The sequence below is a fragment of the Atta cephalotes genome (assembly GCF_000143395.1).
Source record: "Atta cephalotes unplaced genomic scaffold scaffold00005, whole genome shotgun sequence".
Classification (NCBI taxonomy): Eukaryota; Metazoa; Arthropoda; class Insecta; order Hymenoptera; family Formicidae; genus Atta; species Atta cephalotes.
Genome location: NW_012130069.1, coordinates 7,711,105 through 7,738,547, shown reverse-complemented (window position 1 = coordinate 7,738,547; position 27,443 = coordinate 7,711,105). Strand labels below are relative to the sequence as shown.

Sequence of the window (27,443 nt, the reverse complement as noted above, 5' to 3'; positions counted from 1 at the left end):
CGTAACCGTAAACCTAACGACGTAGTAGTAACCAAAAAATAAAAGTTAATAATAATATACGTATATATACTATATATATATATATATATATATATATATATATATATATATATATATATGTAGTATCAAATATATATATATATATAATATAGCTCCTGCGAAATTCTATCGTCGAATTTTCTCCATTTTAGCCAACACGATTATTTTTAGTATGTCATAATATTATAATTTTGTAATGAAAATGTTATCACCTTGTTTCCTCTTCTTCTTCTTCAATTTGTTCTGACTTTTCGATCGATGTTTCTATACTTTTTGATTCATCGCTGTCATCCGATTCGTCGCTGAATAGGGATGTAGTTGTCTTCACTATTCTGTGAATTTCGTCCACGACGCTGTCAACGGTAGGTTTCTTCGTTTTCTGAAAATCCGACATTTGCGTAATAGAAGCTTGTTGCTGCGTTTGGATCTGGGTTAATACTTTGCCAAAAGAACGTTCAGTATTTGAAGATTCTTCGTTCTGAATGACTTCCTGATTCGATTCCGGAATCTCCTGTACAGGCTCCGGTGATTCATGATTCGTTTCTGGCGTTGCTGGTAATTCGTAATTCGTTTCAATAGTCTCTTGATTCACTTCTGGTGTCTCTTTGTGATCAAATACAACGCTCATAGTTGAAGTTGCTAAACGTTGAGCGACTTCTGTCGAATTATCATAAGTCTTGGATGTACTTTGGCTCGATATCTCATTCGCCAAAGTCGAAGTAGATATTATGGGAGTAGATATTATGGATTCTGTCCTCTTTTCATGCACTTTTGCGGTCGTAGCTGTTGAAATTATAGAAATTCCCTCGGGTATCGTCGATTGCGATTGCTGTTTCTTCATCGATTGGGTCGTCGATATCGACGAGGAAGTCACTAACTGTAACTGCAATATTTCTTCCGTTTGGAGCAGCTTCAATTGCTCAACTGCGTGAAAAATTACCTGATTCAAAAATAAATCATATAAATGAACAAGCTTTACGGATATTACATTTTTTTTTAAACTTAATGTATATAATGTTTATAAATAGTGAGTAAGTATACGTAAGTATGTAGGACAAATCTGTATAGGTAGTGTACAATGCACTGAGAAAAAAATGTGTGTATACTAAATTTTAATAAATATTTATTTGAATAGTGCTAGTTGAATATTTACTAAATGTAAATATAGATATATTTATTTGGTATGAAAACCATTAATTTGATTTAATATTTCTTATTATAGCACAGATATAAATGTTATATCAGTATTATTCATTATTAAAATTTAGCACTTTTTTTTCTTTCAGTATATTTTTATTTTAATAAATATTTTATTTTATTATGCTATATTAGAAATAAAAATTTATAAAAATTTATTACCAGAGATTCAAATTTTTAAATCGCACAGATAAAAATTGTGAAATTAATGTCATTATTAAGGATTATTAAATGAAACAAATTGAATGATTGATTTTAACATGATATTAACGAAGAAACATAAAATATTTCCGGATTATTGCAGGCGAGATAAGAAGCAATTATATGCAAGAGAATTTAATGTTCAAAATCTCTTATCAAATTTAGTAATAAAATAAAATGACTCACCTGCATAGCAGCGGGGAGATACGAATTTGAATACACTGATGTTGAAAAAGCTGGCGGCTTCCTAACGATTCCGGCGATAGTCTGAAGTAATGAAGAATTTTAATTAATATTTCCGCTAAAGCATGTAATGAATACACGTAATTTTCCGAGCTATTAGCCACGATTATGATATAAACGCGTATTTATATGGAAATATTTCACATTAAACGTAAATTAGGCGAGAACATTGTTACTATGACATTAAATGTTAATATTTAAAGCACAATCGTTTGCGCAAAATTAAAATTATAATTTTAATCAGGAATATGAATGTACATTCTTTATATAGCATTTTATTTAAATTATACAATAATTTTAAATTAAAATAATTTTCATGTTTTCGATTTTTTAAGATATAGAAATAGCAATTTTTCTATAATTTGATATGCGTTAATGACACTAAATAGCGCAACATTATCTCATTAATGCAATATTAAATATTAAAGACATATAGCGATAATAAATATCACTTACCTGCCGGAGAATCATTATCATCATTAAACTGCATAAAATCTTCATGACAAAATATTTCTTTTACCAAATAATTCTTTTGCAAAATAAATTCCACCTTTTTATATGTTTTGTATACTTTGTAAGCCACAGTTCACAAATCTGCTATACTTTCTAGCATAAGCTTATCACAATTTAATAACAAGAATCACTCGAAAAAGATTCAAAACTGTTGAAATGTAAGATATCACATTGACCTTGACAAAATTTTAAGTAAAGAAATTAATAATTACGGACAATTCTGAGATGACTCAAAAAAAAGATGCAAACATTTTTGATCTAAAGTATTTTTATATCATTCTTAAAAAAATATATTTCAAATGATAGTCGAGAAATTGATGATTTTCACGAACTATATCAAGATTCGCAGGCGACTGTTGGGACAAGACTGGTCTCGAAAAGACTCATAACGGTCCCATGTCGTCCTCGGCGTCGCACACTTCCACTCTCTTATGTGATCGCATATGTAAACGAGCGGGTCCCTGTACAGGATTGTTAATTGCGTGACAAGGCACACATGCGGCCGCGAGCCGGTGCTTATTCGTGCCGATGGATAAATCACAGAATGATGCCTAAACTAAGCCGTCATCCGTATGCCGACCACGTTTCGAGACGAGAAGTCGACTTTCCGCTATGCACTCGTCCTCGATCTCTCTCTAATTGAATTATAAGAAACTATATGTAAATTTTCGTATACAAATTGTTAAAATAATTCATAATGAAATATTATCCTCTGACCAAAATTGTAAAAATACTCAATTTTTAAATCACAATTAATTAAAAATTTAGAAAATTTCACAAGACAAGTTAGAAAAATAAAAATAAATAATGACTGTTTTGAATTCTTTATGCAGTTTTAAAGATAATAAATTCAATATTTATTAATAATAACTAATATCTAATTATTTAATTGTTTGAAATAATTTAAAAATTGCAAATGAACTTGTTAATAAAACTTTTTAAAAAATTACAATTTATGTAAAATCGATTTAGCAAAATAGCAAAACAAATGCAAAAGAGCTAAAGATAATAGAAATACAATTTTTAGCAAATGCTTTTATGTAGTGAAAACATGTATTCGCACTCTTCATGTATATTGCTACCGCTGATCTATAACCCAGTTATTCCAACCTGTATTCGCTTCTGCTATTTTCCGTTTTAATCAACTTCGAGGTTTAATAACTCAATTACTTCATTCTTTCCAACGATAGCATCGAGCTTTTTTTGTTACATTCTGTCATTCTAACTTTTTCCTTTATGGTACAAAATCAATTTTTTTGCTAAGTGAATAATCGGTAAAAACTGATTCGAACATAGTAATCACAATATTTTCAGATAAAACTATTATATCAAATTATAATCAGAAAATGTACAATAGCTTACTTTTCGTGCCTTCTTTATCTTCTTTTTGTAATTTGAAATCTTTTTCTTTTACAAGGATCCTGACTTGTTCTTTGATAATTTCAATCGTTTCTACATTTTGGATATATGCACAATACATAGCTTCTTCTTTAAATTAACCATGTATTGATGAAGTTCCGACCTTCACGACGATTTCGCAAGAACAGCCCAATAAGAGTAAAATTTCTCAGTCGAAAACAACTCTTTCAAGGAGAGTCGGTCACGGCACTTTGTCCCAGAACAATTGAAAAAAATGACCCGACCGGTTTTTCAAATGACTCACGTATCTTCTGTTCGCAACTTCGAAAATGTCGTTGTCTTCTAGAAGACCCCACTCATTATCACGAAATTCGCTCTTATTCGCAAAATAAAGGTTTTGTAAAAAAATGAATTATCATATTTCGTATTTACACACACAAATTAAAAATATATTGCATTAAAAGCAAAAATTTATCCTAACGTGATAAAACAGATAACTAAAATAAAATATTTCTTTGCGTTGAAACGTTGTATTATAACAAAATATATCATTAAAGCAAGATAACAATTAGAATTGACAAATATGTTTAATATAATAACATGTATTCGTTAACGATTATGTGATTATTAAATTGTTATAAACAAAAATAATTTTTATTCTATTTATGCAATTTATAAACGAATTGCAACATTTTTTTTCAGTTTTCACCATTCGTTATCGTAAATTTCTTATGCCTATCATTAAAATACATGTTATAAGATAAGATACAAACTGTTATCCAAGTCATCATTTGCTCCGCTGCTGTTGCATCTTCAATTAGTTCAGCATGTTATTTTAGTACAAGGTTAATACAAATTTCATAAAGTAATTTCGTAAAGTTAACAAAAACAATGTTAATATTTATATATTCTATTTGAAAAAAAACGTAAGAAAATCATTTGATTTTTCAGAACGCAAAACATGGATAATATTTTTCTTCTATTATATTATCAGGAGAGAGAAAATTTTCAATTATCGAGCTGACGTTAAGAAAAATATTGATAATTTCAAATATCATACTACAATTATATACAGGATATTTTAGTTTCGTTAATGGTCTCAAAGAGAGTAATCGCACATTCCAAATATTTCTTTTCATTTAAACTGCGTGCCACGCAGAACAGGAACATTTCTCTTCGCAATTTGTTTCTCAACGAGAAACGTTTGTCAACGAATTACGTTTTATCATTACAACTGATGTCTGCCGCTATAACGTACATATGTGGGCGCCCTTATGCGATTACATTCTGTTTATTACGCATGAGACGGCATATATAAACAGCGTTAAGTATATATACGATGTGTTTCTTGTGAGTTCTAATCGGTATATTCTATCGCGGGAATAAGTTACGTAGAACGCTGTCACAGCTTCCTTACTACAATATTTCTACCTAATGATGGCAAGAGCGACAAGATTTATGTGGTTGTTATTTGCGGTAGTAAGTTGTTAACCCATAAACCAGAAATTCGCCTCTAAACTTGGTAGTATATCAAACTTTCATATAATCCTTTTTGTCAAAATTAATAAATTATTTATAAAAATAAAGTTTTAAATGTGTAACGTAATGTAAAATAAATTTGTCTCTTCAAATTTATTATTACAATTAACTCCAATTTAAACAAAATATAAAAATTTAAAATATTTGAATTAAAAAATTGAAAAATATTTTCTTTATATGTTTATTCTCTCTAAAATAATTCTTGATCTTTATCTTTATATTCTCTATAATTTTGTCATATTTAAAAAGCTACCTTTTAAGCTTGCTTAAGAATCTTATTTCACATTAACGATTTAATGTCGAACATATGCAGGCATTACATTAAAGTATAAATTAGCTTACTCTTCAGAAATATACTTTCGTAATAATAGAAATAAATAAAAATTTCTATAGACTGCAACAACGCAGGCGAAACCATTAAACCCATCAATCGACGAATCTATCAATGAAATCGACTATGATAACACAAGATCGACAAATCTGCAAAAAAATTCATTTGGATCGAATTCTGCTTTGCCGACTAACGAAGCATCAATACAAGGTACCACGCAAACTGATGCTACAAACTCGGCAGTTGGTACCGTAATCGATACGACCATACAGTCAGTAAGTATATATCTTCATAAATTGATGAGATAACGTTTCATCATTCCATTCCGCTAATTAATTATAATTTTAATATGCATTGTTAGGCTATCAGTTTATTTCAATAATTGGATAACTCACTAATTCTCTTTGCAGAAATTACTCATTGTCATTTTTATTTATTAAATAATTAATTAAATAATTAATTAAAATTGATTTATCATCGATTAACGTATTTAATAACTGAGATAATATAATTTCAAAGTATAACACAGAAGTCACAATAATACAATAAGAACATCTTAGATCTTATTTTTCATAAATTCATTTTTAAGTGACAAATGACGTCACATTATATATGTTATGACTTGATTATAACTCTGTAGTCTATCTGAATTATAGTATATTAGCATATTTTAGTTGAAATAAATAAGTTATAAATTAAATTGACAACAATCTCTCTCCAATTTTTCTGAAAAATTCACCTATCAGATATATAGATATTTTTTGCATAAATTTTTGTATTATTGAGAATATTCATGTTATTTGTTTTTTAATTTTTAAATAAAAAAGATTACTTCTCTCTATTTCCATAATTTCTCTTTATATCATGAAACGTCATAAAAATGCATTCAAAAGACTGACGTGAAATCAATCTTTTTGGCAAAGTTTCAGGAAAATTCAACGATAAAACCAGGTCCGTTCTCTTGGTTCCTAACACCGCTGGTGCAGAAAATCCAATTCTCGCCACAATCGTTCCTGAACGATCGTCTACCGTTACTGAAAGATGTGCTAAACATTCTAGGAATCAACGTGTTACAAAATGTGACGGCGAAACAATTAAGTGGATCCGGCCTATTGCATTTCTTGGGTCCTAATGATTCTGGTTTCTACACGAACCGGCTGGAACCGGCCGGTTTTCTAGGCGGTAACGGCTGGTTCGCCAACAAAGGCGGCATTCTCGGCGGACCGGGGGCCATACTTTCCACCGGCAGTCTTCTCACGGATTATCCAACTGCTTACAGAAGGAAATAGGACGGCCTATCGTTTATTTAGACGTGCAGTGTAAATAATTAAAAAACAAAAACTGTGCAACATAGTTCTGAAAATTTCAGATTTGTCAAGTAAATCACTTACTGAATGTCGGAGATTCACAATCTTCTCTTTTAATTGAAATATTAAAGAATAAAAAGTAATGATAAAAGAGCAAAAAGCAATATTTCTAACTTTCATACAAATTTCATAGGAGATCATTAATGAAATGCTTTGACAAATTAAACTTGAGAAATTCAAATAGATAATATTAAGTAAATTATTATTAACATAAATACGATATCACATTTTTTACACATTTATATTCTTATTTTTTTATATATATTTTATATATATTTTTACTTATAATGAAATAAAACAGATTTAACAAATTATGACAAATGTATCATTATGTATCATTAAATTAAAATCACAATTTCTATTTCTTCGTATCCCTAATAACACATGTTAGTTTTTATATACGTTTCTTAAACGTTTGTGGAACATTAGATACGTTTAAAAAACATATAGAACGAATAGGTGTTACCTGAAATATTATAGAGATAATGTTGATATTAGTGCATTTTTTATGCAATTCAATAGCAAGTCGACGATTCGTGCTTCGGATTTTTAATAAGATGTGAGTCTCGAGTTACCGGAGATGAGACAGCAAAAGAAAAAAGGGAAATAAAAATTATTAGTTGTGCGAAAAATGCATAGTAATGCACATTAATGGCGATACGTTATTGGAAATGCATAAGATATCCGTTATTTCGCGAATTCACAGCAAGCGGCTACGCGGTATTTTACGAAGTTGGACGCCGCATGAAGTGGAGATAAGCCACGAGGAATTTCATTTCTACTAAATTGAGATTCGATCTCTCTCGAGTCCAACTGATAGTCGATGATCTTCGATGATCAGTGTACTCGAAGACGAAGAGTCTCTTACCATCTACGGTCTATTACTCCCTATGCGATTTCGCTACCTGTAATCCGATCACGCTGAAATATCGCCTGTTACACGAGATTGCGTGCCGACATCTCCGGAGGCGAAGTTTATTAAAATCGTATGACTGATTTGTGCGGTTGGTATCGCTGAGAAAACGACGCGAGTTACGTGTATGTTTGAGATATTTGATAATTGGTAATATGATCGATACAAGATCAATTTTCTTCGCTGCAAAACTAAACCGATTTTCAAGGATAACCGTAATATGACTTTATAACTAATTCTTTTTAATTTAAACGGAATTTTCAAACTATTATTTTTACGCATTGTGTGTACATGTACGTGTTTGTATCTGTATTGTAGACTTTTTATTATGTGCTATCGTTTTTTTATTATCTACTATTGTTCTAAATTTATTAATTTTGTCAAAAATTAAACAATAAATGAAAACACGGGCAATTAAGAGCCAATTCGCAGTAATTGGAGCGTTATATCAACATATATTTCTCAGTACTACATATATAATATATAACAAATACCGAACGTTTCAGCATTCAGTTTCGGCGAGCTTCGGTTTAGTCATTGCGACTACTTGAATTGTATTAGGGAAGTTGTATTATACGAGACTATCAAGATGTTTGGAATTATTCATCAAGAGATTTTATTATATTAGACTGCTGAAGATGGCTTAAATTAAGCCGAAACGTTCGGTATTTATTATATATATATATATAGTACTGAGAAATATATGTTGATATAATCACTCCAATTACTGCGAATTTAGGCTCTTAATTGCCTTAATTGTTTTCATTTATTGTTTAATTTTCATCTCAAGAGCCCAACTTTAATTACTCTTTATTAATTTTGTCAAATTCTCCAGGATAAAATATTCTCGTTACGTGAAAAGCATGCATAAAAAACAGGCATAAATTGTGAAAGAGAAATTTCTCAATCAAATTAAAATTTTGTTTCATCCAATCAATAGTCATGTGTATTCATGTGTATTCGTAGTTTCCAGATAAGATTAAATCTGTTTACTATCTAGTTCAATACGAAGGAGGAGTAGCACTTGATAAATTGGCAATAATACGCTGTGTCTGTATGAGCTTGTATACAAGCTATACACCTGTATAAGCAGCCGTGATCGATGAGAGTGTGGCGACGCAGTTTGCAGCGCCGTGTGTCATTTATAGATTAATTCTACGTGTCAACAGTTTGTCGTGTCACGCTTTTATTGACTCGTTAATATATGACCACAAATTATATAAGCTTAAATATTCAAGAATATTTCGAGCAATACAGCCTGTTGACATTGAATTTATTAAGCTGCTGCAATTGAAAGTTAATTATCATGAAAAGAGCATGTAATATTACATGTGTGTAGTATTATCGTAATATGTATCGCGATGTTAATAATATCAGCATTAACCGTCTTGTCATCTTAGCTGTTCTATGTTGTTTACGTTTACGATGCGTTCAGGAATTTATTACGTTGTTACGTAATTAAATCGAAACTAGGGCAACGTTACATGTAGGTGTACGTAGGAAGAGATTTATAATGCATACAATCGAAGGATTTTCATAAAATCTACAGCTAAAACTCAATGTAATTGTATTGATAAATAAGTTATCCTTGTAATTTTCACTAAGATTAATAATTTATTTTCAAATGACTTTTTATCGCTCGAACAGTCGTTTGTATTTTATCATCGATAAATAATCTATTTATATTCAGATATTCTCAATAATCATTAATATAACAGCAATTTTTGAATAATTGAAAACGATATATTAACGTACATATTTCCAGTTTACAATTTACAACAATTTGCTAAAAATATCAGTAACAAGCGATTTCAAAAAAATTAATAATTTCAATAATTTCCACGCAAGAGCATAATTTATAAATCAGGGAGAGATATTTACTATTTGTTACCGTTTTTATTGGAAATTAAAGTTTTCTAGTAGTTCTAGTTGCGAAAATTACGTATTACTGGTTAATCGAAATGTTATTAATAACTGTAACTCTTACAATGGCCGCCATTATTACAATTGCAAAATGAGAACATGGATAGCTATGTTGATCTACAATGTATGCGTGAATGAAACTTTCCCAGGCTGAGTTCGAGTAGAACAGTACGAATCGTTAGCGCAATTCGAGGAACTTTTTAATTAGCGACAGAGAGAGAATATTGCAGCGAAAAATCCACGCAGCACAATTGAACAGACATGTGTTATAATACTCCCCTCCTCAATTGAGTTTTTAAGTTTTTTAACCACCCGAAATGGTGATCAATAAATCATATATCGGAGAAAGAGAAATGACATGGATTATAAATGTCGATTATATCCGAACAATCATATCGAAATTTCAATGTTCAAGAAAAAATCGGCAAGACGATAATTAGAGGCTTTTTTCATATAGCGATAATCACTACGAAGGATTTATGTAAGATGTAGACAAGGTCTTTTGATTCGTGAGGGAGGATTAGCAACCGTCTGATTCACGAAACTAACGATGATACACGATCGCCTAGAATTAGGTGGGTCAATGAACGTCCGCGAATCGATGTTTGTGACGTAAGTACGCCGCTATTTTGCCTCGTAACCTTGAACATAAACTTGGAAACTGGTTTGTCCACGAATAAGAAAAATTTTTCGCGCGATGTGTAAGTGGTTGGTCACATGAGAAAAATTCAATCCATATATCTTCGCAAAGTTAGCATACCATTTTCAGAACTTAGACACACATATAATCGATCAATCATATCTAAAAATTTTGGATGAGTTAAAAAATCATAATTAAGAAAGTAAATAAATTGTTAAAATATAATTGTTGATATTATGTATGTAGAACATAGTTTGTAAAATATAATTTGTTGATATTTTATATGTAGAATATAATTAGCGTTTCATCAAAAAAAGAGATTTATTTATTAATAAATAAATTAAAACACAAAATGTTTTATTAAAGGTTGATATAAAAAATTTTGAAACTATTTACAGTAAAGGTGAAACTTCTTAAATGCTGGCACATTCTCCGGAGACTCTGAGCTTTGAACAAAGTTTGAGACGTAAGTCTCCTCTCATATCTCTATAGGCAGAGAAAATCTTCCTGTAAGTACTTTGGGTGCTTAAACTGGATGTAGTTATTAGTTACATAAAAGAGTTGGTCCAAATAATTGAGAGGTTTAAAGTTTAAAACTTTTCACTATACGGACAGTAGTTGAAAAGTGCACCTCTCAATTGACTTCTAAAGTGACTGTTTTAAAAGAGTTGTAATCATACATACAAACTTGATAATTATTTTATAAAGAAGAATAATCAAATATAAATGTGAATAATTTGATTTTAATTGATTTTATATTATAATTTCAGGAGCATATTATATGACCCTGGAAGTACAACATGATTATGAATTTAAGGCAAAATCATTGCACTGTAAAATAATTATACTTTAACAAAAAACTCTGTAATTATCCAGGTGACAGGATCGGCTGTCAATAACACGTTAATAACGTTAAGCTAAACATTGCTCTTTTTAGACAATTATTTTTGTCATAAGAAATAGACCTTTAATTGATCTTTGGATGATACGGTCAACTATCAATTACATGGTCAACGACTAGGCTGCTTGCGTTCACCTCAACGTTCACGCACCCCCGAGCACCTACGTCGAATCGTGAGTGGGTGTCATGAGTGGGGGTTCGTCAGTAAAGGGGGCGCCGGCAGATTCTGGTGGGGATGGAATAAAATCTCCGAGTGTACGGGGAGGCAGTCCAGTTAAACTAGTCAGTCGACCGAGCGATGCGGGAAGTGACGGTTGATCGTCGTCGATTTCTATTTCCATCGACTCCGTTCGCAAGCTCGTAGAGAGCACTTGCGAAGGTTAACTGAGAGATGCGGAAGGGATTGGTGATCATGCGTACGTAGGGAAGAGTAACCTCGCGTCGGATACGATGCCGCGAAAATTCTCGCTTCAAACAATCCTACGACGACGACCAACGCATATCTCAATCGGCTCGCACCCTTATCGATGCGTCGCACCTTCAATCGTGAGAAAAAAGGGAGAATCTACCAATCGCGTCGACTATTCTCAACCTATCAGTGCCCTCGGCGAAGGACACTCTTTCTTTGCTGGAAGGGATCTCCCAGCGCAGTTAGTTGGGAGAGAAGCGAAAAAAGAGAAAAGTTCCTGTGAGAGATTGCTATCCTCGCCTGACATAGTAAGTAAGTAAGAACATCACAACCCGAAAAAAAGTTTCCACCCTCGTGTTGTTGCGTCGTTTTTGATCACGTTCTCATGTGAAGGAAGAAGGGATAGACGTCCACGTGTGCATGACGCGTAGATTGTGAGTCGCGTTTGTTTACAGATCTGTTGCACCAATAGTACGAGTAGATTCTATTCAAGTAACTTTGATTGGCTTATTCCGGCTCTATGCCTACGTGACAATCGTAACGATAAAAATGATGACAATTGTGACTTAAATTACATGAGTATAGTCAACTTTGCCCTAAATAAAAATTGGAAAAATATGAAATTAAAAACTGGAAAAACGTGAAAAACTTTTAATTATATTTCAATAAATTCTATGTACAAATATCGGAATATCCTATAAATATTTTTTCAATATATTTCCTTTCTTTTTCTTTCGCTGTCAATTATAATCATTTTAATCTTTGTATAGTATCCATATAAACGCGCATTCCAAATAAAAGTTTCTCTCATAATATTAGGTGTAGTAAAAAGAAATCCATTATTTTTGCATGAAATTGAATGGAAAAATAATGGATTTCTTTTTCTACACCTAATATATGCTTGACATAATGATCTTCTTTTTCAAAATCTAAGATGCATAATGCATGATTGACTCAGAATCAATATTTACGCAAAATTTCTTCATTTTCCTTTTCTTCTCATTTTATTTATTACATGCAACATTGAATTAATATTAAATAATGAGTATTCCGACTATATTTTAATTACATTTGATGTAATGTAACAGATTAAGCTATAACGGAAATAATGGCTGCGTTCAGCAGAGAAAATTAATCAGTTAACGCTTAGATTCTTTAATATAATTGATTCTTGCCTTTAGTTCTTCGTTAAATCTAAGTGTAGGAACCAATCGTTTTAAAGAATCACTAAGCGCTAACTGATTAATTTTCTCTGCTGAACGCAGCCATTAGAAACATTGTTATCGCTAAATGACGTTGATGTAAGAAATATATTTATTCTAAACGTAGATCTCGCGTCATCTTTTTGATCATTGCTAACAATTCTTCCTGTACAAATATTTGGCAGTACGAATATTTCGCAAAGTGTATGCCATTCTACATTGTTAAATCTAAATAGAAACAAATTTAACTTAATTTAAGTCGCCACTGCTCCTACTCAATATATCGTTATTTTAAACAATGGATAAATTTGTATACAGTCAAATTTATTCATTGTTTTGATAAAATAACGATGATTTTTATTTAGTATAAAATGACAATGGACAAATTTTTGAATTTTTGATTGGTATAGTGTCAAATTTAGTTATTGTTTTAGTATAAAATAACGATGTATTAAGTAAGAACAATGCACTGAAAGAGCAATTTTGTTGAAGAGTGACTAAAAATGTAGCTAGATACAGATCTAAAAATAATTTTATTGAACCATCAAAATAATTTTGCAGAAATCTTAAACATGATGAACAATGCTGCAAAATGTTTTGGTAGTCTAGTAACCAATTTTATCATCTAGTCTAATAATTGTTTTGATAGTCCAATAAAGTTATTTTTCAGATCTATATCTAGCTAAATTTTATTAGATACTTCAGCAAAATTACTTTCAGTGTAGCAACTTAAATTTGACACTATATAGATGACACTATATAGATTTAATAGTATCAATTTAATACTATATAATATCAAAAGTTCATCCATTTTATTTTAATATAAAGTAGTATAATTTAGTATAAACGATATATTGAGTAGCAGCAGTGGCAACTTAAATAGATAAAACTTAATTAGATAAAATTTAACACTATATAGATATATTTGCACTATAGATAGTGCAATGTTTTATTTTATTTCTTAAAACAATTCGTCATTCTATTACAGACAAAACCGTAATTTATTTAAAACTCCTTATATGTTTTATATAAATATTCAAATTTTTAGAAAGAAAAAGGAGAAAAAGAACATATTAATAAATTTATTATGAACATGAATGAGGACAAATGTATAGAACGGATTTATTATTTCCTAGAATTATTTTATAAACTACTGTTCTCCATGAAAATTTTTTACTCTAAATTTTGTATTTAGTGTCCCGTCATGTCATGATTAATTCCTCTTTTTATACACTTTTTACGTAACTAGACATAAAAATAAAGCTCTAGGGATGAAATAGAAAACTAGATGAAGTGGTTCGTAGAATGAAGCAATGATTCTGCAAAACTTTTTACTCTCGGCTATTGCTGCAAAATGCGACGCGAGAAAATTTTTTTTTACAAGAGTTGTTAATATAAGTGATATACAAATGTATCTAAATACGCGCGCATGTATAAGTATGTATATATTTATTATAAATAGACGGAAGAATTAAATAAAATTGTTAAAAAATTTAAGCTATAAAATAAAAATACAAAAAATTATATATATATTTTTTTACGTTATAAATTAATATTTAAAAAATTTATTATCTTATTCATTATCTTATTTGTTATTTTATACAATTACCTGTTTATAATATATGATAGTTAAAATATGATATGATTAATTGATTAAAGCTCATATATAACTTTCATTTAATAATTTAATAAAACGTTATTAGAAAATATCTACATCATTATTCTTTCCCAGAACTTTTCTACTGAAAGAAATTTTAGTCCCATTTATATTGTTAAAATATTAAATTGTGCAAATATTGCGTTGCTCTTCTAATCATTTTACTAATATTAATCTCTACATTTTATAATACTTAATCATTTATGATTGATCCAAATGACAAAAACTCAGTTAAAGATTTACAGTGACATTATTTCTTTCTTATATGTCTTTTATCGATACAATCAATACGCGTAACAGTTTTCTACATCTGATATCTAACAGATTATATCCGTTAAAATTCCGTTAAAAAGTATAAGATTTCTATCAAAAGTTTAGCTAAAATTAATCAATAATATCTATTCTTTTAAAATTTGATTCACAAAGATACTTCCACTACTGATAATTTCAGCTTAAACAAATATATAATAATTAAAATATTGAAATAGTTGCTATTTCGTTTAATATAGCTTTAATTATCAGCTTATAAGATTATGTTTCATTCTCATAAAGAATATTAAAATTGAGATAATGCATTAAAATGCAATTTGCAATAAATTTAAATAAATTTTTATGTTGATAATCATCTTTATTACATGTAAAAGACTTCAAAATTCAAAGGATAAGCATATGCGACGAGTTAATGAGAGTAATACCTCTTCGTGCAATATTTTGTGAATATAAAGTCTATATACGCAATAAATTGCTCCTATGTTATAAGAACATATGAAATATGAATATACCAATATATTTTTTAAAAAGAACGATAAATATTAAATAACCCTATTATATATATATATATATATATATATATATACTACCTACTATATATATATATATATATATATATATATAACTTATCTTTTATATTATATATATAGTATTAAGAATAATTTGTAAAAAATCCTATATAAGTAATAATTTTATAAAGACAGTTAATTTTGCGGCCAACTATCATACGCATATTATTTATTGAGATAAAAGAAGTAATTACAATTATGTGAACACGCTAATGATAACAAGTTTTTTTAACTAGCTATAGAAGTAACTGAAAAAATGAGTCCTATCTAGTATCATGTTTTCACTGATTATGTATTAAAATATCCATGTCTCTAGCGGTATATTTCGTTAGGAAAGTTTCCGCAATTCCACGTTTGATTAAGAAGAAGATTCCTGAGAACTTTCAAGATCAGAAAAAGTGAGATCAGATTATGGTATATATCGCGAGTGAAATTCATTTTAACAGATGCAAAATTGTATGCGATATAACATTTCTTATTTATCTTACTATTTATATGTTTGTAAGCGGAAAATGATGATCGATAATATATTCATTTTATGATTGTTTATATTATTCATTACTTTCGACGAGTTATATTATATCATCAACTTCTATTTGCAAATTAATTATACTAAAAATCATTAATATAGATTATAATTTCAATTTCAGTGTACATATATAACAAATATATACAATATAAAAAGAAACAAGAAATAATTTTAAAATAATACCAACCATCTCGAGTTTCTTTTCGTCAAATGAGATATAATATTTATAATATTTATATCGCGAAAATAATATAATGTATTAAGCTTTTATATAAAAAAAAATTCTTTTATCTTGATCGAATAAATTTTATCTTGGATCAGACACTTGACTTCTCACATCCGATTCGCTATTGTCCCTAATCACTCGATCTTCCGGGATGTATGCACTCTGACCTCGTTAGAACAAAATTAATCTTCAATCGAGATAATCTTGAAGAATCTTCTAGCGATTTTGTATTTTTTCTTCGCAAGAAGATATTTTTCATATCAAATTTTCGAATATTAGTACTTAAAAGTTCAATCATTTCTTTTCATCAAATATTCCTTGCTTGAATTCGCCACGGCGACAGGTGACATGACGTAATTCATTGATAATTGATCGTGTGAGACTTTGACGTCAATTTTACTGTCAATCTTAGCGTCATAACGTTTTTACGTCAATAACGCCGTGCTACATCTATTAATAATAGAAAAAAATGGATCTATTATCATGATACTGCGCAGTCAACTTTTTAATGGTTTCTTGAATTTGTGATAAAGGAGCAACAACCTTCCACTCTCAAATTATAAATAAAACATACATACCTTACTTTCAATATATTTCCAAATTTGTTGACATTATAAAAAGAAAACAGCTCAACGCACTGATTTACGCTTTTTACACATTAATTATAACAGCATTTGCTCTTTGCAACAAATTCATGCTAGATAACCATTCCGTTGCCATATTTACTTTGCTTAGGTGTAATTATACTCGCGTCACTTCGTAGGAATTTCCATTCTTCCTAGCCATACTCGAAGATATAATTCGCTCAGTAAACATTGCAGGCTCGATTACGCACATTATTATTATGCGGTGGCAACAAATTGTGAATCAGAGTACTGACGTAATCTCGCTCGGTTTTGGATTGTGTGATCCTGATCTTCGTCAATGATCTTCGTCGATTTGACATAGGTGCACTCTATTATTTCTGAATCAGTCGATACCTCATTGACTTTGCTAGCACAATATTTTTCGCGTAGGTGTCTCATCTTTCCACTTCAGCTCTTCGTTATTCTGTTATTATCCAGAACAAGGAAGATTATATATATTACGAACGCCTGCATAACTCCTTCCCATTTACGTAGAAAGACCGAAGTTTGAGGCCGAGCTTCGCAACACGCAATCAAGATCAAAGATGATTACATACCTCAAGCTTCTTCTCGATAATTTTATCTATTTATAAAATCTACGTGTTCGTTGCTTGGCAAAAGCAAAAACATGTTATTGAAAAAGAATATTATAATTTAAAATTAGCAGAAACCACATTCTTATTTATATATCTTAGAAAATAAAAAAAGTGATTTTTTTATTCATAATTTTTTATTTTTGTATTAACATTTATGATAATTAAATATTAAATTGTGACAATGATGGTTTATGAAATTTATTTTAAGACTCTTCTATATCCTTTATATCTATAGCATTATCTTCCATAGCATTCTTAAAATTTTATAAAGAGCATCATGTTGCAACATGTTGTTTCCTGAAACATTGTCAATGCTTAGAATGTTAATAACGCTAACTAGACATAATCGAATCATACTCGTTACAGCAATAAGTTCAACAACCGGCGGCGCTATAAAAAAATGAATTTCGAGTCTGAGAATGCGTTTCTGCTCTTCAACCAAATAAGATGCTCAAGAAAATCGATAGACGCGTCAAGGACAGTTTCACGTACTTTCGTGCCATCTTTTCTGGCGTGCTTCACCACGCCATGTCGAAGCCGGCTTGCTCAGAATTGCACGTGCAACTTCGTAATGAGCTGTAATAAGAAGCGGCCATGCACAAAACTATAGTCGATTAAATCTCATTACGACTCATTACGAAACGACAATCGACAATCGTGAGACGCAAAAACGATATGAACAGTTTTGTGATTATTTAACTATATTTGATTCAATTTATACTATAAATGTTTTTATTAATACATTTTTTCGTTAGTCAATTTCAACTGAGCTTGATTTGCCAGCAGATGCAAAGTAAAATAAAATGAAGATTGCGTAATTGAAATTCGAACAAAAATGGTAGGCATTGGCGATTGTATGATTCTTTATGACTATGTGATAAAAGACATAACGCGGAAGAGAGACCATGTGTATACGAGCCGACTGGTTGTCGCGGTTACGTAGAGTCGTCCTAAATCGATAGAGCGAGAGCACTGCTGGCTGGGACATGACCGTGCGTTGTAAACTTACAATCAAACTTCAATGTATACATTTTTCTTCACGTATCTATATCAATTTTACACTGCCTACTTTTTCTGTGCACTGTCATTCATCGACATTTTAAACTCAAATTCATATTCTTTGTTTTACTAGAACAAATTATTGTTCGTTTCCATCTCGGTAATTATAATTAAAATTTAATGTATAAGAGATATACAATTTTTTAATAAATTATAATAAAATACATATAATAAAATACTTCATAATCAATGATCAATTAATAACGACTGTAGAATTGTCCTCATAAATTGTTATTAATCAATAAATTTTAAATTAAAGTAATATATTTCAAATTTCATATATTTTACGTAGACTACTTTTCTCCGAATAACGAATATTACAATAGCTGACGCATTTGCAGAACCAGAATAAAATACTAAAATAAAATAAATGATCCCTTTGATTAAAAAATATTGAAAGTTACTTTTAAACAATGTCACTATTACGTGATTAAATGTAACGTGCATAACTGCAGTTTCGCTCGAAATTCTGATTGGTGCAAATTATTCGAAGCTGCAAATGCATATTTACAGAAGCTACGTTTCAAAGCTGGGTATATAACGACTCTGTGCGAGACAAACGCGGAGCGCACAAGCGAATATATATCTTACAACACGGTCGAGAGAACATATCCGTTCTGGAAATGGGCATACTATCTCTTTAAACTCTCAGTCCTTTCTCCAATTTAAGACACATAATAACGTGGGCGCAATCAAATAATAACGCTGAGTGTTGCCATGTCGTAAAAGCGCGAGCAAGCTCTTCATTTAAATACATATTACCAACTTCGGTCAACCGTATATATATCTATTTCCATCAACAGATATCATTGTTCTGTACATCGCATCGCCGCGATACAATACGACAACTGTAACAAACCACATGGGTACCTCGTTCTGATATGAAGCGTACGATAGTTATAATAAAATATTTGTTTCTCTAGCTTCTATATATTCATCATGTAGTAGAATATCTTCTTTAATAATCGAATATCTTCTCTCCTTAATGCTAAAATTCAAGTTTTTAAATATATGTGATTAAAATCTTTTATATCTATTATACTTTTTATCGTTATTACCGATACTTTTTATTCATTATTGCACTTTTCGTTTTACATTATTGTTTTATGTATTTATTGTTATTATGTTATTATGTATTTTTGTTGACAAAAATCAGCGAAATCAGCAATGTCTCTGTGAGATATTCAATTTCATCATAAATAATCGACTATTTAATGATACTCCTTAACGCATTTACGTGGCAGGCTGGTTAAATAAATATTAGCGTTCGCGAAGTAATCATAGATAACAGCGTAATTTGCTAAACACGTAATATGGAAATAGAATTCCAATACGTTAAAAGCTACGTCAACTATTTGCGAAAATATATCGTCAGCACATCAAAGGAACGTCGAGAATAGGTAAATCAGCGTAAATCAGCGAACAGGTTTTTGAATATAATAGCGTCCAAGAAGATTTATATAAGCAACGACAAAATTGGAAGTTTATTTGCTTTCTTGCAGAATTTAAATTAATTCTGTTTCTTAAAAGCATACGTTGTGAAAAAGAAAATTCGTTATCTTTTCGCTATGAATTTTATTTGCTTGATATTATTTGCTTGATATTAATCATTTTTCATGATAAATCTTTAAATTTATGAAATTTAATAACATGATCAACATTGTAATCTAAAAAAAAACAGCAGAAAACAATTTTCAGAAAAGATATTTCATATAAATTTCAGATCTAAAAACAGCTGTGCTTGTACATAATCATATGATTATAATTGGCATGATGTTTGTGATATCTCATGAACTTTAAGTGTTTTTTTCAAATTTGCATATTTATACATTATCTTCATATTTTATATTTTTCATAACGATAATGGACGAAAGCAAAACGAAAATATACTCTTCCATTTCTGCGAATTAGAACAGCGGCCATCTTTCAGTCACGGTTCAGGGAGCAGGGTGACTGTTTGTCTGTCCAATATTTTTCAAAGGAAGATAATCCGTTTAATGTCGCCATGGAGAGAAAAGAGTTCTAAAATTCTAAAATAAAAGTCTGATCAATTGTATAACTTTTGATAGCTTCATAGACAAAGCACTAATATTACAAAAAGAACAAGCTTTTCCGTGATACAATTCAGATATTATCTTTAAAGACCATTTATGGGACATCTTATTTTACTAATAATAATTTTAAATTAAAGAATCATGATATGTAATATAATAATATAATTTATAAATTGAAGAACAGAAAAACATTTATTCTTCCGAAATTATTTTTGGAAGTTAAAAGCAGGATCAATATTATCTCCTGCTTAAAAATCTAAGAATAAATATTTAAAAAGACGTAATTTAAAATTTAAGATATCCAATGACGTTCTACGACATGAAAGAATAGCTTTTAGGTTTTATATACATATGTAGCTCGGGAACCCAGTAATTTTATGACTTAAAGGTAAATGCACGAATTATGTTCATTATGTCCGCCATTACGTTCAGCTATTTCGCTTTACCTCCAAGCCACAGAATGACGTGGGTTGTGGTAGCTCAACGCTTTACCTAACATATACTCTAATATACTAGGAAAACATATCAAACACAAAATTAAACGCCCACAAAATTACAGCTATCTCTTAAATGTACTTCTAATCTTCATATAGTTTTTACTTAGTTTCTTAGCCTTCCATATTAGTTTACTCTTGTATCTTCTGCAAATAATTATTATGAATTTTATCAACATATATAATTATGATATTCACTGCCAGATATTTCAAATATGCTTATTTCTATTACAATATATACATAGTGTAAATTAACAAGTGTCAAATTTAATCATATTTTAAGAACGTATTTCCAAATATTACAAAAAGTTTATATAAACATAAATAGCGTTTAATGTTCGACAATATTTAGTAGTTTCATCAATTCTTTGACATTGTTAAATAATATAATTCCGCCTATCCAAAAAATTAAACGTTTTCTAGATTCATGTTCTCTTTTTTATTTGATCGATAGAAATATATTCCTAGAATATTTAATAATTATTAATTTACATCCTGTATATTGTTGACATTTTTATATAAAAAATTAAATTAACAATTAACAATTAAATATGTATTACGTTAAGATTACGTATTTATAATTTGACGCAGGTGAAATGCAATAAACTGTTATATTTTATATCTCATATTACGCGTTATATTACCTGTAATATCTCGTAATGTTTCGATATGTTATTATATTTGATTAATAAGATTCAATAATGCAATTTTTGCATGTCGACGCTCTAGTAAATATTAATTTCGAAATAATTACATATGATAGGAGAATCGCAATCTCGTGTTACAAGCATGATACAATATAGGATTGTACCTGATCGGGGCAGGAACATGCTGAAATTGCCGGAATACAATTGCGACGTGTTATGGTTCTCAGTGCATTCGAGAGAGGATCACGTAACATGTAGAGATACCAACTCTCAGGTGCATCGACACGTTACGCAATGCACGTAGGTGAAACGACCGATTGAATGTAACAATATGCGTCATACCGCAGCACGTATTTGCTATAAATCCCTTAATTAGATCACCAGTGCAATATTTCAGGATTGACCAAAAAAATTCAGTGGATGGAAAAAAATCTTTCATGGTAAATTCCAGATTTTATCGTCTTGGACTTTACCCAATGAAATAAATTAACAAAAATTATAAAAAGATTAATACGCAATAATAAAATATTTACGTACTTTATGAAAAAGATATTTTTGCTTTAATTAGTAAAGCTTACTAATGACGCGCAATAGTTTAAAGAAAAATGAAATAAACTTATAATAATAAAAATGTTACCATAAAGTATCTTTTAATTCAACTTAATATATGAAATATATTTTTAAAACAAAAACTTTGAAGATAATATGTATATAATGTAATTAAATTTTATTAATTTCATGTGTTTCATAAGAAAAGCATAATAACAATAAAATTAAAATTGTTTATTAATATAAATCTGGTTCACTATACAATATCTTATGACAAAAAACTAATTTATTTGTTACGTCGATTTTTAATCTATTACGGATATTATTTTAAATAAAATTTAAATTGGAAAACATTTTCTCAATTGACGTTAAACTAGAATACTGATTAGAATATCGATAACAAAATTTTCTGTTTATTGCTTTTAACAAAAAAACCAATTTTTGTTTTTTTTCTAACCGGTTATTTTTCCACCGGCATAGATTTAAATTGTGAAATGTCCATTATGATATTTCCTAATAGAAATTAGAAAATAAGTCGGTCAATTCAAAGAATAACGAAAGAAATTAGTATTGAGATATTTTTCAGACCGCTTAAAAGAAACTGATTGTGAGATATAATTGCGATATTTAATTTCCGTAAAACAAGCGCAACTCGCTTGCCCTTCTCATTAAAATTCACCAAGCTTGCAGAAAGCGGCATCCAATTGTTACATTATGCAAGCGAAAAAAATGAGAAAATAACTTCTCGTATTAAGATAACTTCCATGCCCCCGTGATACATTAAACGCAACAATGTTATCTCGCAGGCGCGTGGACTATTTCCTTCCAAAACACCTGCGGCGTCGCCTATAATCAACTTCTTATCCCTCTCGAAAGGTCAGCAACCACGTATCTCTAACCCTAAACTAAAGGCATCTGACACAGATATGCATATTCGAAAGTCTTGAATATTATCGCGCATTGCTACTGTTACCCTCTTCACATTTGATCCTATCAATTCCCAGTATAAATTACGCTTTGAAATTAATATGGAATTGTTGCAACCCCATACAGGGTTTACAAATATCACGCATGGTACAATTCCCTATACATTATATTACATTATATTACGGAAACATAATCACAGAAACGTTTAATTAGCATATATTTCATGATCTATTTTATCCAAATCTATTTTATAATACGGATATATGTTACAGTCGATTTTTTACGTTTCAATTCTCATAATCTTTGATGATCAATACCTATTGAAACTTTAACCAACGTCTACTTTTGTTTTACAGAGACGAACGAAGCATCCCTCTCCAGAGACTATCAGAGATAAATCGTTTCAGGACGTACGTATTCAGCACGAAGAATTTAAAGAGCCAATTTTGTCGAGCAGTGACTTGATTGTGCATTGAAAATCGAAAAATCGGTATAGAGGTCCAATTGTTGGAATCCACTTCGCAGTAAATTATTGATTTTACTAAAAAAAAAAAAAAAAAGAAACGTTAATTATGATTCATTATGAGATTATTAAGATTACACATGAGTGACAAGTGCACGTGATAAATTGACAAATGTCCGCGAATAAACACGGCGAACGAAATAATTAAATCGTCAAATCAAGATTAATGTAAGTGTAAAGAAACGAGAAAGAATGAAGCTTAGGAAATCAGTGTCGAACGGTCCTGTTAATCGGTGCGTAATGAGTGCCGCGTGAATGTGCGGAAAAGAGGACAACAACCGAGATGAAACTGGGAGATAATATGACTATGGAAGGTGAGTAAATTCTAGCTATAGAATGATTGACGTATTACTCATTTCAGCATGTCTGATGAAGAGTGATTTATTAAAATAGCGTGCGACAATTTCTTAATGTAGTGTGATGTTTAATCTAGAAGTGTCTAGACTAATTATATCTCTAACTCAATTATAATTATTATTTCTAACTCACTACGTATATGTATCAAAGTAATCGGATCAAGAATTTCTGCTTCTCATTTATGAAGATAAACAGAATTTTTTCCATAATTTCCGAATATTATTTATTTTTAAAAAATACGAAATTAACTAAACTTTCCATGTAATCTAGTATCCTGAATATAAATCTCAAATAATGCATTGTGTGCTACAAACTAATATTTCAAATCGTTACAAACGTGGAATCAACCTTGAAAGTTTTTACGAAGTAAGAAGTATATCAGTGGAAGTAAAAATTCAAATTTATTAATCGTTCAACACACACACACACACACACACACACACACACACACACACACACACACACACGCACACGCACACACACGCGCGCGCGCGCGTCTATTTAACACTATTCTAATATTTTTTATAACGATGTGACATTCGTTGAAAATGTGCCTCAACTCTTTGGCTTCTCTCACGCGACCTTTGATCCAACTTTGAATCCGACAAAATCATGCAACATTTGTCAAATATTAAATGTGCAAACACGACGAGAGCTAGTAAAATACATGATGCTAGGTTTTCAACGACAAGACGAATGATGCGATTAATTTAATACATGATAAAACTGAAATAAACACAAAATTTATAACTCAGATTTATTAGTTTTATATGGGATACACCTTACTCTATATTCCCAAAACGCCACTATGAAATTTTCTTTTAAGATCGTCAGATAAAATAAACTTGACGTGTTTTAAGATTAGCTTCGGAAAATATAAGGCGATATAAAGCGACATCTTGAAGGACATCTTATATTTGCACTATAAACTTAGTTTATTCTCAAACCTGTTCTGCCACAGCATGTGAATCGAATATAAATAATCATTTTTATATATCCAGAGCGTATAACCCTTGTAAAATAATAAATAATTCATTTAAAGAATGAAGCGATATATAACTATCTATATTCAAATCAAGATTAGTACGAACGAAATGTAGATACTTGAACGGATATTAATCAATACTCTAATTGGAGAGATAATAATTATATTTCATTAATTGTCGAAAATAAAAACAAATCGTAGCAGACAGAAAATATTTACAAATAAATTTAAATTTTCTGCTCAAATTCTGGAGTATTTTCTAACAAAAACTAAATTAAAAAAGTCTTTTTATATGTTGTAGATCTATGTACTTTATTAAAATAAAATCAAATTATCAATATGCAATGTTAAATAATCTATCTAAATGTCCAAAATATTTTAACATATTTTTAGTATCAATAAAATAATTATTAATATTATTACATATATAACATCAACAAAATTCACATTGTGTAAATATTCTGCAATATATAGATATAAATTTACATAAAATATATAGAACCTCATAAAAGTTATTTCTCAAGGCATTTTCTTAACATAACACAATTTTTTAACAAGCAATGCAATGTACAACTCGTAAACTACAATAAATATATGTAAATGAAATTCACAGCCCGTACCTCGAAATAATTAATTTAATTCTACACAGCAAAGAATAGCATTCGATGTAGCACAGCGAAGCAGTTGACGCGCTTGACTTCGTTGAGAAAATATTCACTCGTAGTAAAACGGGTGAAGCATTTAAACAAGATGTAATTTACTGCGACTGTAAAATGGTGGTAAGCTACAAATGTTCGCGGCGCGAAGATCGTTTCACATTTTACTGCCAGTAAGAAAAATGAAATACAAATTTTATCATTGTAAAAGCGCAAGTCAATGACTTCTTATTCACGCAGCTTTTAACATATACTGGACTCCATATTAAAATATAAATATCAAAATGCAAGAAAATTAATTTACTTGAAATTACTTTAAGATAAGTACATACATTTATAAGAAAAAATGTATCTATATAAAATGCAAAATAAACATATAACGCGAAAAAAGTTTAGAGGAAAAGCTTTTAAGAGGTTTCTCTATGTACAGAAAATAAAAATAACATTATTGTTGCGAAGCACTATTACTTTTGCTTCACACTGCTATAATTCTCGCATATATAAAAATAAAATGTTTTTTATTTTATTGCCTTTTTTATTTCATATTTTCTTGTTATATTAATATTGTATACGGGATTTTTTTTTACAACAGCGTTTTTTTTGCAGCTTTGTTTCGAGAATGTCTTTCACAAATAATTATTTTTTTCACTTGTTATCTAAAGTGCAAGTCGTTGAAGTACATAATTTTTGTAACTTTCAGCTAATATTAGTGTTAGTATGATAGATATTGCATCGATATTTTCTTGATAATACATTAATGTTAATGCAAACTGAAGAATATCATAACATTTATTTTACTTTATTATTTTAAAAGATTAAAAGATAGATTATTTTATATTTCACTTCGCAAACATTAAAACTTTCATCAAAATTATTTCGTCAATTATTTCGATTACTTTTTTTGCAAGAAAAAAAAAGTAGACAATATTTTATACTCGGATTCATTTACTTAAGGTTTTATGTATTCAAATTTATATTAATAACTATGAAATATAATTAGTATAAAAATGTAAAAAATAGTTACTATAAATCTTTGTCATAATTTTTCACTTGATAATAAATAACAAATAAGAAAATCTTACGAAAATGTAATCTCGAAAATGCAAAAAGATAACTAAATTATATAAATATGAATTTATTGAATTGCTCCAAAAGATATGTTCTATAATCAATTTTTCGTTGAAACCATCAATGAGTGTTGGAAACTCTTTGTCGTTAGTAATCTGAATTTTCTCTGCAAAAAAGTTGCAAAAAAATGCTTCGTGTGACGTTTGAGAATCGTCTTCGACAATTCAGAGAAGATTTCGGAGTGTTTGTTGCAGGAAAAGAAATTTACGTTTAAAGAATATTTTTACGATTCAATTAATTTTAAGAAACAAGTTTTATGATTATTTCACGTTGTAACAATTATTCGATTGTAATAGTTTTTCTCGACATAATAGTTTTTTCATTTTGTTTTTTTCTTTAAAAATTATTCTATATCATTTTATTTTTCGCAAATTTAAAGTAATGTATTATTATAATCATAAATGTGACAATATAATTAAGTTTTGTCTTTTAAAGAATATTTTGCTCATTCGAAAGCTATTGTTGATTTATAATTTCGTAATTACGTTAAAATTATCTAAAAATATCTCAAGTAACACATTTCAATTACATAGCCACGGAGTAGTGTGATGTAATGAAAGTAAATCAGATTAAATTAAATCCCGAAATTCCTCATGAAAGAGAGAGGAGAGAATAGGGCGGAGATCAGCATATCACGACTCTTAATCAAGTTTCCACTGATTAATAGTCTCGCTGTCGATTACAAATGAAGCTATATTTCTCTCTTTTCTTTCTCTCTCTCTCTCTCTCTCTCTCTCTCTCCTCCCTCCCTCCTCCTCCTCCTCCTTCTCTCTCTTCTTCTTTCTTTCTTTCTTTCTTCTTCTTCTTCTTCTTC

The 27,443-nt window shown here is 29.6% G+C and overlaps 4 protein-coding genes across 5 annotated transcripts in view; 3 read left to right on the top strand and 1 right to left on the bottom strand.

Moving 5' to 3' along the window:
* LOC105626448 overlaps positions 1-2,181 on the bottom strand; it is a 2,783-nt gene extending 602 nt beyond the window's left edge. Inside the window, exons 1-3 of the mRNA XM_012207750.1 lie at positions 2,137-2,181; positions 1,624-1,704; positions 252-979 (exon numbers count right to left, since the gene is read on the bottom strand). Coding sequence (XP_012063140.1) covers positions 252-979; positions 1,624-1,704; positions 2,137-2,181 — 854 coding nt within the window. The remainder of the gene's footprint in view (positions 1-251; positions 980-1,623; positions 1,705-2,136) is intronic.
* Positions 2,182-4,986: 2,805 nt separating this feature from the next.
* On the top strand, positions 4,987-7,095 carry LOC105626447. The gene is made up of 3 exons (XM_012207749.1): positions 4,987-5,031; positions 5,485-5,697; positions 6,346-7,095. Exons 1-3 carry the CDS (start codon positions 4,987-4,989, stop codon positions 6,709-6,711), a joined length of 624 nt encoding a protein of 207 aa, XP_012063139.1. The 3' UTR covers positions 6,712-7,095.
* Positions 7,096-11,523: 4,428 nt separating this feature from the next.
* On the top strand, positions 11,524-23,521 carry LOC105626446. Of its 2 annotated transcripts, none has more exons than XM_012207746.1 (2): positions 11,524-11,883; positions 23,337-23,521. In XM_012207746.1, exons 1-2 carry the CDS (start codon positions 11,617-11,619, stop codon positions 23,454-23,456), a joined length of 387 nt encoding a protein of 128 aa, XP_012063136.1. In that variant the 5' UTR covers positions 11,524-11,616; the 3' UTR covers positions 23,457-23,521. The 2 variants fall into 2 exon arrangements, with proteins under 2 accessions (XP_012063136.1, XP_012063137.1); XM_012207747.1 differs by having other exon boundaries at positions 11,552-11,887; positions 23,337-23,462.
* A 265-nt stretch (positions 23,522-23,786) lies between these two features.
* LOC105626638 (probable serine/threonine-protein kinase mkcB) overlaps positions 23,787-27,443 on the top strand; it is a 58,722-nt gene continuing 55,065 nt past the window's right edge. Inside the window, exon 1 of the mRNA XM_012207931.1 lies at positions 23,787-23,817. Within this exon, the coding sequence (XP_012063321.1) occupies positions 23,787-23,817 (31 nt within the window). The remainder of the gene's footprint in view (positions 23,818-27,443) is intronic.

Bases quoted from the DNA above. Each gene is read 5' to 3' on its own strand.
- LOC105626447 (XM_012207749.1), top strand. From the start codon at position 4,987: ATGATGGCAAGAGCGACAAGATTTATGTGGTTGTTATTTGCGGTA. The intron at 5,032-5,484 runs GTAAGTTGTTAA...AAATTTCTATAG, and splicing joins TGTGGTTGTTATTTGCGGTA to ACTGCAACAACGCAGGCGAA. The intron at 5,698-6,345 runs GTAAGTATATAT...TTTTTGGCAAAG, and splicing joins TCGATACGACCATACAGTCA to TTTCAGGAAAATTCAACGAT.
- LOC105626446 (XM_012207746.1), top strand. From the start codon at position 11,617: ATGCCGCGAAAATTCTCGCTTCAAACAATCCTACGACGACGACCAACG. The intron at 11,884-23,336 runs GTAAGTAAGTAA...TTTGTTTTACAG, and splicing joins TGCTATCCTCGCCTGACATA to AGACGAACGAAGCATCCCTC.